Source organism: Pseudophryne corroboree (assembly GCF_028390025.1).
Source record: "Pseudophryne corroboree isolate aPseCor3 chromosome 3 unlocalized genomic scaffold, aPseCor3.hap2 SUPER_3_unloc_22, whole genome shotgun sequence".
In the NCBI taxonomy this organism is placed as follows: domain Eukaryota; kingdom Metazoa; phylum Chordata; class Amphibia; order Anura; family Myobatrachidae; genus Pseudophryne; species Pseudophryne corroboree.
Window position 1 is genome coordinate 1642727 of NW_026967511.1, and position 15819 is coordinate 1658545.

Genomic DNA, 15819 nt, shown 5'->3' on the forward strand with positions numbered 1-15819 from the left:
TATAAGTTATAATCCAGGGACTTGGTAAAATAAAAAAACGGATTACCCGAACCACGCACTGAAAGGGGATCCATGTTTACACATAGATCCCCTTTCCCCGACTGGCGGGACTTCCCGTGACTCCTGTCAAAGAGGGTCCCTTCAGCCAATCAGGGAGCGCCACGTCATGGCACTCCTGATTGGCTGTGCGCTCCTGAGCTGTCAGTCATGCTGCGCACTGTAGATAATATGTAGCGTATAGACGCTCCATTGTATCCAATGGTGGGAACTTTGCGGCCTGCAGTAGACCGCGAGGTTAAGTGGGGCCAACCACAAGAGTGAGAATTGCGTTTTGTTTTTGTTAATGTAATTTTGTGTAACATATTTTTGTAAAAATCAGAGGGTCAGCCAGACGTTATGGAGCCGATGTATCATTTAATATTTACAGCTAATTAGCCCAAAACAACCGGACCTCCCAAATGTAAGTAGAAGGGACTGCAGCAGGTATCTCCCATACCTTCATACATGGACATTTCCAGGCAAGGGTCAGGTAAGTTTATTATTTAAATACAACAACCCTAATTCACCTACAAGTTAAAAACAAAACCGAACCTTTGAACAGTCATAATTTATTTAAAACCAACAAATGACAAAACTATTTATTTACATAGAAAGACACCCCCCCCCCCTTCCCCCCCCCCGGTAATATGATCCCACTATTTAAATGAGCTGTCAAAATGGCACCGGAAATCTTTTGCTTTGAAACTACTTTATTTCATATCTTTAATACACATATTTTTGTCTATATTTGAAACTTCAAAAACTCTTTACTGTATGCACAACAGCCTATGGGGGTCATTCAGACCCAGCCGCAATAGCGGCCCACAGCAGTTTTCTCATGGTGGCAAAATGCACATGCGCAGCGACCACACAGACACACACATTGCGGTCACATCCCTGAGTGGTTAGCACGGGCTGGGACCATCTTCCGGGGGGCTGCGTGATGTCACATCTGCGTTCATCTCTGGTTAACCCCCTATAAGCTTCCAGAGTGCACCTCATATCTCATCTTTTCCAAGTTACTACAAATGATATGAGATCGGTAGCAGCACTACTTTCAGGATTATTACACAGAACACACATAAAGGCTGACACAGCAAATAACAGTAACACATACAAGGGATTCATTAGAAATAAGGAAGCATAATAATCATTGTCTAATTATCAACTGGTTCTGTGCGAAACCCATACACCTCTTTACTGCCCCCAGCAGCCCCTGGTACTGCACTGCGGCCATCCACCCTGTCCCCCCCCACTACTGCCACCCACCCTGTCTCCCTCTACTACTGCCTCCCACCCTGTCTCCCCCCCCTACTGCCACCCGCCCTGTCTCCCCCCACTACTGCTACCCGCCCTGTCTCCCTCTACTACTGCCACCGCCCCCTCTCCAACTAGCACCCTGCCCCCTCCCACTACTACTACCCACCCTGCCTCCCCCACTACTGTCACCCCTTCACTACTGCCACCCACCGTCTCCTTCCACTACTGCCACCCATCTCCCCCCACTACTGTCACCGCCCTATCTCCCCCCACTACTGCCACCCACGTCTCCTTCCACTACTGCCACCCACGTCTCCTTCCACTACTGCCACCCATCTCCCCCCACTACTGCCACCCATCTCCCCCCCCCCTACTGCCACCGCCGTCTCCCCCCCACTACTGCCACCCACCCTGTCTCCCCCCACCACTGCCACCCGCCCTGTCTCTTCTCACCACTGTCACCCACCCTGTCTCTCCCCACTACTGCCACCCGCCCCATCTCCCCCCCTACTGCCACCCAACCTGTCTCCCCCCACTACTGCCACCCGCCCTGTCACCCCCCACTGCTGCCACCCGCCCTGTCTCCCCCCACTACTGTCACCCGCCCTGTATCCCCCTACTACTGTCACCCGCCATGTATCCCCCCACTACTGCCACCGCCGTCTTCCCCCACTACTGCCACACGCCCTCTCCCCCCTGACATCTCAGCACTGCTTGGGGATTCTTGGTACTGCTGGTAACAGTCCTTCATCTGCAGATGGAAGTTACCAGGGCAGTAAGGACACAGAAGTTGCTTCTGGTACCATGGACCCTGGTCACGTAGGGCTGGGAGTCAGATTATGTAACAGAGTCACCATCTTACAGGCAGCCGGTGAAGGGAGCAGAGAATGGGTGTTATGTGGCAGGAACGGGCTGGTTAGGTAAGCAGCTGGCTGCTGCATTCTGTACAAGCTACAAGCGGTGCAATTCTTCTGCTGGGAGACCCAGGTAGAGGACATTGCAGTAGTCTATGTTTGATAATACAAGTGCATGTATGACTGTAGGTAGATCTTCTGAGGGAAATAAGTGCTGGAGTCTGGCTATGTTCCTCAGATGAGGATCTGATTGTGGCTGATACCTGATGTCTAAGTGTCACTACACCATTCAGGCCACCAAGATTCCGCACAGGATCAGCATTTTGTAACTATGAACCCACAAGCGTTAGTCCGGTTGGCAAAGCTGTAGTCCTGCCCTTTGTTGGTGAGCTTCTATCATAAGGACCTGTTTCACCAGGACTTAGTCACAGCCAACTGGCATCACCCACACCTGGAGCTCAGCTAGACAACCATTTAGGATTAGTACTGTGTTCTCAGTACCCGGAGCAAAAGTCAGGTGATCTGCATAGCAGTGGTAGATGTGGGCATGACAAATGATTTGCGGTAGCATGTACATTGCAAAAATCATAGGAGATAGGATAAGAACAATGCATGGCAATGATAAGTATACTCCAGAGTAAAATGGTTCATCATCTGAGTGATGTCTATTGTGTGCAACAAGAGCTGATTTATTTCTCAGAACATGGAAATGGCCTCTCACCCGTGTGACTTCTGTGATGTATAACAAGAGCTGATTTGTGTGAAAAACATTTCACACACTCGGAACATGGAACTGGATTCTCACCTGTGTGACGTCGCTGATGTGTAACAAGTTGTGATTTCTGGGTAAAAAATTTCCCACACTCAGAACATGGAAATGGATTCTCACCTGTGTGACTTCGCTGATGTGTAACAAGTTGTGATTTCCGGATAAAACATTTCCTGCACTCAGAGCAAGAAAATAGATTCTCACCTGTGTGACTTCTGTTATGTCTAACAAGATCTGATTTGTGTGCAAAACATTTCCCACACTCAGAACATGGAAATGGCTTCTCACCTGTGTGACTTCGCTGATGTGTAACAAGTTGTGATTTCCAGGAAAAACATTTTCCGCACTCAGAGCAAGAAAATAGATTCTCACCTGTGTGACTTCTGTTATGTCTAACAAGATCTGATTTGTGTGCAAAACATTTCCCACACTGAGAACATGGAAATGGATTCTCACCTGTGTGACTTTGCTGATGTGCAACAAGATGTGATTTCTGTGTAAAACATTTCCCACACTCAGAACATGGATATGGCCTCTCACCTGTGTGACTTCGCTGATGTCTAACAAGTTGTGATTTCTGTGCAAAATATTTCCCACACTCAGAGCAAGAAAATGGCTTCTCACCTGTGTGACTTCTCTGATGTATAACAAGATCTGATTTGCGTGCAAAACATTTCCCACACTCAGAACATGGAAATGGATTCTCACCTGTGTGATGACTTCGCTGATGTGCAACAAGATGTGATTTCTGTGTAAAACATTTCCCACACTCAGAACATGGAAATGGCTTCTCACCTGTGTGACTTCGCTGATGTCTAACAAGTTGTGATTTCTGTGCAAAATATTTCCCACACTCAGAGCAAGAAAATGGCTTCTCACCTGTGTGACTTCTCTGATGTATAACAAAATCTGATTTGCGTGCAAAACATTTCCCACACTCAGAACATGGATATGGATTCTCACCTGTGTGACTTTGCTGATGTGTAACAAGTTGTGATTTCCGGATAAAACATTTTCCGCACTCAGAGCAAGAAAATGGCTTCTCACCTGTGTGACTTCTGTTATGTCTAACAAGATCTGATTTTTGTGCAAAACATTTCCCACACTCAGAACATGGAAACGACTTTTCACCTGTGTGACTTCGCTGATGTGTAATAAGATGTGATTTCTGTGCAAAATATTTCCCACAATCAGAACATGGAAATGGTGATGTACCTGTGTGACTTCTCTTATGTGCATCAAGAGTTGTTTTGTATGTAAAACATTTCCCACACTCAGAACAGGAATATGGTTGCTCACCTGTATGTATTCTCTTATGTATTACAAGAAGTGATTTGTATGTAAAACATTTCCCACACTCAGAACATGGAAATGCCTTCTCACCTGTGTGACTTTGTTGATGTGTAATAAGATCTGATTTACGTGTAAAACATTTCCCACACTCAGAACATGGAAATGGCCTCTCGCCTTCCTTACCTGTCTGTGGGTTAATAGGCTTTGTGTTCTGTGTAAAACATTTGGCATCTATAGAACAGGGAAACTCTGTATCTACTCTCAGAGCTGTAACAGATGCACCAATATCAGAGTGATCAGGAGAACATTTCCCAGGATCAGAGGGACCAGCTGATAGAGCTGGATATATAATTGGGGTAATGGGGTTATCTCCTGGAGAATCCTGTCTACTGTCATTATCTTTTATTTCACAATCCAGGGATAACATTAGATGTCCTTCTGAGATATTCCTGCTTGTGTGTCCATCTGCTGGAAATAAAATACATTATGGAAATGTGTTTTCTGTAACAATATTAATCTTGTAAACAATAGGAGAAGACGACTCTCTGGGACACTTAATTGTAAATGTGTGTAATAAAACATAACTTTTAATGAAGGCTTTATAATATTGTGTCTCAGACTATCATTGTGTCCACCCTCCTGAGAACACTCACAATAACAAATGTAATATTATAATAAGACTTAGATATCTCTCTCTCTTGTACTGGTAACTAACCATGAAGTATAAATGGAGATGTAGTCACTCGCCAAGTCCTATGTCAGCACCAATGTAAAACAATGGATGGGGAACATAGCGTATGAATTGGAGATTCTAGATGAACAATAACATCAGTCATATGAGCTGATGGATCAGAGAAATGTCTCCTAACGTTACTCCTGGAAGCATTGGTAAGGTAGCATTCCTTTATGTGTGTGCTCATACGCTGGTAAGCCTGTAAATGTGTTACTCACCCTTATATAAGGTATATTGCTACAGCAGAGTAGGTGTGAAACAAGGTATTTTACATGCAATACACCTTATGATACCGTCCAATCATCATCATCATCTGCTAGGTTATAATCCACTCTTCCACCCCCATCATCAGTGTCTTACCTCTATTCTCTCAATAGTAATAAGGATGATGTGTGTATGGTAAGTATGATACAGAGAATTACATATCAGAATCTATACAGCTGCCACCATACTTCTGCTTCTCATACGTGTGCTACTGGCAGCAGTGAACATCTGAGTGAGAGTGCAGGGAAGACAGCAGAGTCTGATGAGAAAGAGATTGGATCTGCCTTTGCAGGGATGTACTACACCTGTCACCCCTGTAACTATATAAAATAATAAATAAGAGGGGTGAAGCCTGAGTCCATCCAGACGTGCTTTCTGGAGCTCTCCTCAGTAAGTGGCTTCTTATCTACCTGATAGCTCTCGGCCGCCGCTGGGACCTAGACCCAATCTATTAAATCCCCCACTCCTCCTGCCCTAAAGCCGCTCGCTCTGCTCACTCTGGCCACTGTTCACTGCTGCAGCCTAGTGACGCCGCTGAAGTCATGGGTTGTTTTCTGGGGCTAAGTGTGCCCGGTCTTTCCTGCATGATCCGGCCACATGACTTGGAGGCGTTCCGGATTCTGTTACAAATGCTGAGCTTTACGATTATGGCACGGTCCTCTTTTCAGAAAATTTCACTGAAGGCTTCTGCCGCAGACCTTCTTATTGACAGGATCCATAAACTCCCAAAGTCCAAACAGGCCCCTATCCAAGCTCTGAAGGACACTCTGCTCAGGGTCCACTTTTTTCATATTAAAGAACACATTATACAGGCTGCTTTGCCTTTCTCATCTACAGCTGAGTGCCTGGATAATATGCAGCAATTTCCAGATATTTCTCCTGTGACGCTGGACAAAAAGTGTCTATTCCACCCAAGGAAATGTACAATACAAATGGGGCTTTCCTACTAGGATTATTGTGATGTGATACGGCGCCTTCACAGTGATCCCTTCACCCGAGGATGACCCTGCTATTGTGAAAAAGTGGAACACTCCTGTTGACAGTCCTTCATGACACTTTACCTAAACCAATCCCGGAGGAGTTGTCTCCCATCTCGAAGTAATATGCTAAAGGAGTAAGACTGTTAGAGACACTCAGAGTTTGTTTCCTACTGTAACATGTGCCAACTGGGACTAAGTTACTGGGCATGGATCTATTTTTGGGCCAGATTTATTTCCTCTTGTTATGGGTATAAAACGTGTATTTTTAGCTTTATTTCCTGTGCTATGTAATTGCTATATGGTATATGGTGTGATATTCTTTCCAATGTTACGTTTCATAATACCTTTCTAGAATGTTTGGGTGTTCAGGTAAAGCATGACTGATTCATCTAACATCCTGTTGCCCTTAAAACTGTGTTGGTAGAACCTACATTGGATATCAGGACATGTTCTTGGACTTTACCTCCTTTGGTTACACTGGTTACATTGAGATTTGATATTTCTTTGTACAATTGTTACTATGATGACTAGATTTTGCACTGTCATATGGCTACTTGGGGTAGTCGGTGGGTTTCCCTATTAGGCCCAGCCGCCACCTTTCTCTACCTTTCTGTCACGGTACCCTAGTGACGGAATCTCTAGCTCCTTTATGGACGCTATTTCTGTTTGTCTCCCATTTTTGTTCCCTATTTTTTATTTGTTGTGATTTGATAGTTTGGAGTATCCACACACCCTACAGACTCTACTGGACTTTACACAGATGCTCCTAGATGTTTCATACCATGATCTGATCTCTCTCTATCACGGTGACGTTTTTAAGTCTTAATGTAAAAGGTCTTAATTCTCCCCATAAGAGATGTCTTTAAATAAAATATTTCACTGACCAGAAGGCGGCGGTGGTAGCCATTCAGGAATCACATGTTCCATTGCACTCTCCCCCTCAGTTTACCAATAACTACCCCAACATGCTGTATCTCCTGTGGTGTAGCCATCCTTTCTAATAGATCCTGCCCCTTTCACCTGGAAAGCAAGTGGGTGGATTGCAATGGTAGATATTCGATTCTAGTTGGGAAGATTCATTATAAATATGTCCCCCTCACTTCTCTCTCTGCCCCTCATGCCAGACAGCCCCGATTTCTTAAATTTTTTGCAAAAGCTGCAAGAAATTGCACTTCTCCTTATGGGAGATGTTACTCTTCTCCAGACCCTCATCTTGATAGATCCTCCACTACTGATGAACAGACCAGTAATGCCGCCCATTCCTTAGCTTCCTCATGCTCCCTTTATTAGCTGAATCTGACCTCTATAATACTTGGAGAATTAGACATCCAGGTGTGCGTGATTATACTTATTACTCTGCTGTACACAAGTCATATTAGAGAATAGACCTTCTAGGTTGTTACAATTGATTCCTCGCATTGATATATTTCAATATAGGGTGATATTTGTAACTATTTTAGATGCCATTTTGTCCATGTGTAACTCCATTTTGTATAAGTATGACCTCATTGCTCTATATATGTACATTTTAATAGGATTAGTGCTTTGCAGACATAGGCACCAGTTAGAAATATAGGTGGTCATTCCGAGTTGTTCGCTCGTTAATTTTTTTTCGCAACGGAGCGATTAGTCGCTAATGCGCATGCGCAATGTCCGCAGTGTGACTGCGCCAAGTAAATTTGCTATTAAGTTAGGTATTTTACTCACGACATTACGAGGTTTTTTCTTCGTTCTGATGATCGTAATGTGATTGACAGGAAGTGGGTGTTTCTGGGCGGAAACTGGCCGTTTTATGGGTGTGTGCGAAAAAACGCAGCCGTTTCTGGGAAAAACGCGGGAGTGTCTGAAGAAACGGGGGAGTGTCTGGGCGAACGCTGGGTGTGTTTGTGACGTCAAACCAGGAACGACAAGCACTGAACTGATCGCAGATGCCGAGTAAGTCTCGAGCTACTCAGAAACTGCTAAGAACGGTCTATTCGCAATTTTGAGAATCTTTCGTTCGCAATTTTGCTAAGCTAAGATTCACTCCCAGTAGGCGGCGGCTTAGCGTGTGCAATGCTGCTAAAAGCAGCTTGCGAGCGAACAACTCGGAATGAGGGCCATAGTCTCATGTTAAGCTGCAAGTTATCTTTCACCTTTGAGCTAGTGCGAGGACATAGTAAGTGGGGAGTGTATACAGCTTTTAGGCTGGCTATTATATATCTTCCTATTATCAGCATCTCAGATGGAAACTGTCTAGTAAGATGTTTGGGGTATTGTATTCATAAGTAGGTGAAAGAGGACAGTTGTCCAGGATAAGATAAATTATGTTATACTGAATGACTACTGCACCCAGCATCACCGACCCTGAGGGCAGGATGTACTAAAGGGAAAATTTGGTAAAACCTGTTTTTTGGGGGCCTATGGGCTTCTTTTGCACCTGCCACTGCCCAGCGCTGTACCCGCCGACCCTCACTTCCTCACCTGTGTCCTGGTGCCGCTGAACGATTCCCCAGCTCCTTCTCCCCAGCAGCACAGCCATTTGTCCTTTACAGCAGCAGGTGGAGAAGGAGGAGTCCGGGGACTCCCCGCACACGTTTCCTCCCAGGGATGGGAGGTGATGACCCCATAGAGACCCCCCGCACACCATCTGACAGGTGTAGCGGGGGGCCCCTGTTACCGCATTGCGATGTTATTCACATATATTAGTACATATACGATTAGCATTGCTGCGGTGGGCGGAGATATATGTTAATACATCCCACTCTCAATGTAATATCTGGTAAGACAATGTTAGTGTATCCTTGCAGGGTATAAAGCCTAGTGACTTACACATAGCAGATTAGTTCCGATTGAAGCTAGGTCTGTCTGCAGCGGATATAGACTTCTATAAATCCACCTCAGTTTAATAAATTCAGATAGAGACAGCAATTTCATGGACTGATCACACCCCTCTGATAGGGTCCTGGTCGCCTCTTCCCGCTACTCCTCCTTTACCACCTTGGAGATTGCAGGATTATATATTAATGGATACTGAAGGCACCAGAATTATGCAAGAGGCCCTGTCCTCCTCCTTAGACGTGAACGTGAAGATACTTCCATTAGGAACCATTGGTGTGCCCTTAAGGCCATGGATCAGAAGCCAGAGAAGGTCATCATCCAAGTGCCAGGGGACAGGTAATCAGCAGGGAAGGTGCAGGATCCTCAATGCTGGTTCCCATAAACAAGCTCTATAAATGTATTATATACCTAAGGCGACGGTAGCAAGACTCAGATGCTGCCAACTCAGTCACAGGAGCCGTTCATTAGCCAATTCCCTGAGGCCGGCTGTTACAGGAGCATGTGGATACATGACAGGGGCTGTATCAGATATTTCCTAAGCATTGTGTCACATGGCATAAGGAACCCCGAACCTCCACCCCAGCAAGCAGCTGCACCATACGAGAAATAGGATTTTGGTTACCTACCGGTAAATCCTTTTTTCGTAGTCCGTAGAGGATGCTGGGGACTCCGTAAGGACCATGGGGTATAGACGGATCCGCAGGAGACGTGGGCACACTAAAAAGACTTTGACTAGGTGTGAACTGGCTCCTCCCTCTATGCCCCTCCCCCAGAACTCAGTTAGCAAACTGTGCCCAGGAGAGACGGACATTTTGAGGAAAGAATTTATTGTTTAAACACGGTGAGTGTCATATCAGCTCACACCACGAACATGCTGCAGAACGAGGCATTCAATAGAATACTAGCCAACGGCATGAACAATACACAGCCACATGCTGAGAGAATATGTAACACAACCAGTGTGTCAACACAACCAATAATAAGACACCACATGCCATGGCATGCACAACGTCAGTAACAGCCTGATAGAAAAGAAACACCACTAGAGTGTGACCATAACCAATAACTGCAGACACAGTACGCACTGGGACGGGCGCCAAGCATCCTCTACGGACTAAGAGAAAAGGATTTACCGGTAGGTATTAAAATCCTATTTTCTCAAACGTCCTAGAGGATGCTGGGGACTCCATAAGGACCATGGGGTTTATACCAAAGCTCCAGACCGGGCGGGAGAGTGCGGACGACTCTGCAGCACCAATTGAGCAAACATGAGGTCCCCATCAGCCAGGGTATCAAACCTATAGAGCTTAGCAAAAGTGTTTGAACCCGACCAAGTATCCGCTCGGCAAAGTTGAACCGCAGAGCCTCCTCGGGCATCCGCCCAAGAAGATCCCACCTTCCTAGTAGAATGGGTCACCACCGAATTCGTTAACGGCAATCCAGCCGTAGAACGAGCACGCCGAATCGTATCACAGATCTAGCGTGTAACCGACTGCAGAGACGCAGGCGCCCCAATCACGCTGGGAGCATACCGGACAAACAGAGCCTCTGTTTCCCCAATCTGAGCCAAATTGGCGACAAAATATTCAAAACCCTGGCTACATCGAGAGACTTTGAATCAGCCAATGCTTAAGTAACCACAGGCATCAAATAGGCTGGTTTCTGCGAAACACCAAAACCACTTTTGGCAGAACTATTATTCGAGTTCTCAATTCCGCTCTATCCACCAGGAAGATCAAACAGGGGCTCTTGTGAGACCCAGCCGCTACTTCCGACACCCGCCTTGCGGACGCCAAAGCCGAAAGCATGACCACTGCCCAAGAGAGAAATTTTAACACAACCTTTCATAAAGATTCCAATCATTGTGGCCCAATAAAATGCAGCACCACGTCAAGGTCCCACGGTGCCAATGGAAGGAAGTTGGATGTGCAGTACTCCTTCCACGAAGGTCCGAACTTCCGGAAAGGTCACCAATTCTTTCTTTAAAGAAAATTTAGAAGGCCAAAACCACACTTGAATGGAGCCTAACTTTAGGCCTGCACCCACACCTGCTTGCAAAGAATGGAGAAGAACGACCCAGCTGAAGCTTCTGTAGTAGCCTTCTTGGATTCACACCAAGACACATATTTTCTCCAAACACGGTGGTAAGGCTTTGCCGTTACTTCTTTTCTAGCCTGAAGAAGAGTGGAAATGACTTCACTGGGAATACCCTTTCTGGCTAGGATATGGCGTTCAACCGCCACGCCGTCAAACGCAGCCACGGTAAGTCTTGATACACGCCCAGAACTTGCTGTAACAGTTCCTCACGTAGAGGAAGCGGCCAGGGATCTTCTATGAGTAAATCTTGAAGAATTGGATACCAAGCCCTCCTTGTTTAGACCGGAACAATGAGGATCGCCTGAACCTATGTTCTTCTTACGTTTATCACCTTCAGAAAAGTGAAAACGGAAGGTACACATAGACCGACTGAAAACATGCAAGGTGTCCCGAGGACATCCACTGCTATAGCTTGAGTGTCCCCTGACCTGGAACAATATCCCTGAGGTCTCTCGTTGAGGTGAGACGCCAACATGTCCAATTGAGGCACTCCTCAAAGACTTGTCACTTAATTGAAACTTCTCAATGACGACAGTATTTCTCCCGGATGGAGATCGCGTCTGCAGAGGAAACTATTTCTCCGTCAATCACATCCGGAACGAAGACTGCTAATATAGCGTATACCAGTCTTTCCACTCATCAGAAACTTTTACGGCATCTTCCATTGCCGCTTTGTTCCTTGTTCCGCCCTAGCGGCTTACTTACACCATTGCTGTCAAGTCGTCCGGCAGTATTAACACGGGCAGATCACTAAGCATATGTTCACTGAAGATAGCTCTTAATTTAAGAAAGCTTATAGCAGACAAGCTTCCCAGCTTGACCTTTTCCTCTGGAAATACTTCCCTTGCAAGGACTGCTCCCAAGTCTCGGAGATCTGCATGCATGGACACCAGGATCCCATCCTGGATTCCGAACCTTCGTCCCTCTAGGAGGTGAGAACGGAGCAGACACCACAGGAACGATATCCTGGCCATTAGGATTATATTCTGGCGCATGTGCAGGTGAGATTCGGACCACATTTCCAACTGGCCCCGTGAAAACTACTCTGGTATTTGACCTGCTCACCGAAAAAGCCTCTTAGGCCGCACCATCTTCTTCATCAACGGAACCTATTGACGGATTGTCACTGCAAATCTGTTCCGACTCTGGATCCTCAGACCTCTTTCCACAGGAACACACAGAACCTCAACCGTTCAGTATCTACTCTGATACCCACCGCCAACACCTACGTCGTTGGGAACAACAGCCTTCCCGAGTTGAAGAACAGTCAGAGCGAAACAGCGATTTGCACTTGTGTCTTGACCTTGCCTTAATCAGGAGAGTGTCCCAGTACAGAATAACAATGGCTCTCACTAGTGAAAGAATACCACCCTACTGCCATCACTCCGGTGAAATGGCAAAGACAGTCCTGGATATCCACCCAGGTAATCTGAATGCGGAGAACAACGCATTTAAACCTCTAGTTTCTTTTTTTTTTCTTTTTTTTAAACAGGGACAGCAGGACATTGTCCTGAACCTGACACACCTTTGGTATGGCGTCACGTACTACCTCCCCTTCCAGAGGGGAAACAGCAAAAACTATTAGTGAGGGGAAGCATCTGTAAGTCCAGAATACCCTTTTGGATTCTATAATTAACTCACAGGTCCTAGTCTAATCCTGGACTGACTGAAGAGTAGTAGACGAGTTCCACCAGAGTGGCCTCCAGCCAGATAGACTCCACGCCATGTGGTGGATGTGGTAGAAACAGAAGACGACATCCGCTTCTGCAAACCTAACAAGGCTGCAGCACTCTTACTTTTTCACCTTCCACAGTCTGCATCGAAAAGGAAAAAAGAACGGTATCGAACCGGTTAAAACGACTGCATCCCACAAAAGAATGCGTCACCAACCTTGTGAAGGAGACTAACTCACAAAGTTAGATTTACCAGCAGTATCCGCCGAGATTGACTGAACTGAGGCATCCTCAAACAGCGGTACACCGTCCCAGGGAAAAACTCCAGTATCTCTTGGAGTCAGACTCAGCATTCCCCCGGCCACATCTCCTGTATACGTACGGCAGCCTGTCGCAATGTTATAGAGAAGAATCAACAGAAGGAACAACCTCTACTCTCTTTACGTTAATTCTATCGGATGCCTTTCCGAATATAAACACACCCACATGTGCATGTAATGCAAATAAGCCCAAAGCATAGAAATAAAATATCACTTAGCTTCCTGTGTACGATCCTTTGAGACAGGGCCCTGTGCCGACCCGGAGCTGACGTTCACAGTATTCTATCCGCGGCGGGAAAAGAATAAACATTCGGACTCCTTGTGAGGATCTGAGACCAACTCGTCACTGCCGACCTAGAGCTTTATCAACACAATTACACACCCATCCTAAAATAAGATTTTACTTACCGATAAATCTATTTCTCGGAGTCCGTAGTGGATGCTGGGGTTCCTGAAAGGACCATGGGGAATAGCGGCTCCGCAGGAGACAGGGCACAAAAAGTAAAGCTTTTCCAGATCAGGTGGTGTGCACTGGCTCCTCCCCCTATGACCCTCCTCCAGACTCCAGTTAGGTACTGTGCCCGGACGAGCGTACACAATAAGGGAGGATTTTGAATCCCGGGTAAGACTCATACCAGCCACACCAATCACACCGTACAACCTGTGATCTAAACCCAGTTAACAGTATGATAACAGCGGAGCCTCTGAAAGATGGCTTCCTTCAACAATAACCCGAATTAGTTAACAATAACTATGTACAATTTATGCAGATAATCCGCACTTGGGATGGGCGCCCAGCATCCACTACGGACTCCGAGAAATAGATTTATCGGTAAGTAAAATCTTATTTTCTCTATCGTCCTAGTGGATGCTGGGGTTCCTGAAAGGACCATGGGGATTATACCAAAGCTCCCAAACGGGCGGGAGAGTGCGGATGACTCTGCAGCACCGAATGAGAGAACTCCAGGTCCTCCTTAGCCAGAGTATCAAATTTGTAAAATTTTACAAACGTGTTCTCCCCTGACCACGTAGCTGCTCGGCAAAGTTGTAATGCCGAGACCCCTCGGGCAGCCGCCCAAGATGAGCCCACCTTCCTTGTGGAGTGGGCCTTTACAGATTTAGGCTGTGGCAGGCCTGCCACAGAATGTGCAAGTTGGATTGTGCTACAGATCCAACGAGCAATCGTCTGCTTAGACGCAGGAGCACCCATCTTGTTGGGTGCATACAATATAAACAACGAGTCAGATTTTCTGACTCCAGCTGTCCTTGCAATATATATTTTTAATGCTCTGACAACGTCCAGTAACTTGGAGTCCTCCAAGTCACTTGTAGCCGCAGGCACTACAATAGGCTGGTTCAGATGAAATGCTGACACCACCTTAGGGAGAAAATGCGGACGAGTCCGCAGTTCTGCCCTGTCCGAATGGAAAATCAGATATGGGCTTTTGTAAGATAAAGCTGCCAATTCTGATACTCTCCTGGCAGAAGCCAGGGCTAGAAGCATGGTCACTTTCCAAGTGAGATATTTCAAATCCACCTTTTTTAGTGGTTCAAACCAATGAGATTTTAGAAAGTCCAAAACCACATTGAGATCCCACGGTGCCACTGGAGGCACCACAGGAGGCTGTATATGCAGCACTCCCTTAACAAAGGTCTGGACTTCAGGGACTGAAGCCAATTCTTTTTGAAAGAAAATCGACAGGGCCGAAATTTGAACCTTAATAGATCCCAATTTGAGACCCATAGACAATCCTGATTGCAGGAAATGTAGGAATCGACCCAGTTGAAATTCCTCCGTCGGAGCACTCCGATCTTCGCACCACGCAACATATTTTCGCCAAATTCGGTGATAATGTTGCACGGTTACTTCCTTCCTTGCTTTAATCAAAGTAGGAATGACTTCTTCCGGCATGCCTTTTTCCTTTAGGATCCGGCGTTCAACCGCCATGCCGTCAAACGCAGCCGCGGTAAGTCTTGAAACAGACAGGGACCCTGCTGAAGCAAGTCCCTCCTTAGAGGTAGAGGCCACGGATCCTCCGTGATCATCTCTTGAAGTTCCGGGTACCAAGTCCTTCTTGGCCAATCCGGAACCACTAGTATCGTTCTTACGCCTCTTTGCCGTATAATTCTCAATACTTTTGGTATGAGAGGCAGAGGAGGAAACACATACACCGACTGGTACACCCAAGGCGTTACCAGCGCGTCCACAGCTATTGCCTGCGGATCTCTTGACCTGGCGCAATACCTGTCCAGTTTTTTGTTGAGGCGAGACGCCATCATGTCCACCATTGGTCTTTCCCAACGGGTTACCAGCATGTGGAAGACTTCTGGATGAAGTCCCCACTCTCCCGGGTGAAGATCGTGTCTGCTGAGGAAGTCTGCTTCCCAGTTGTCCACTCCCGGGATGAACACTGCTGACAGTGCTATCACATGATTCTCTGCCCAGCGAAGAATCCTTGCAGCTTCTGCCATTGCACTCCTGCTTCTTGTGCCGCCCTGTCTGTTCACATGGGCGACTGCCGTGATGTTGTCCGACTGGATCAACACCGGTTTTCCCTGAAGCAGAGGTTCTGCCTGGCTTAGAGCATTGTATATTGCTCTTAGTTCCAGAATGTTTATGTGAAGAGACGTTTCCAGACTCGTCCATACTCCCTGGAAGTTTCTTCCTTGTGTGACTGCTCCCCAGCCTCTCAGGCTGGCGTCCGTGGTCACCAGGA

The 15819-nt window shown here is 46.4% G+C and overlaps 1 protein-coding gene across 3 annotated transcripts in view; it reads right to left on the reverse strand.

Moving 5' to 3' along the window:
* Positions 1 to 1956: 1956 nt before the first annotated feature.
* LOC134983738 (zinc finger protein 271-like) overlaps positions 1957 to 15819 on the reverse strand; it is a 202504-nt gene continuing 188641 nt past the window's right edge. For 2 of the 3 annotated variants that reach the window (XM_063949385.1, XM_063949383.1), the window contains exon 5: positions 1957 to 4683. In XM_063949385.1, coding sequence (XP_063805455.1) covers positions 2843 to 4683 — 1841 coding nt within the window. In that variant the 3' untranslated portion in view covers positions 1957 to 2842. The remainder of the gene's footprint in view (positions 4684 to 15819) is intronic. The other variant, XM_063949384.1, reaches the window with a different exon arrangement.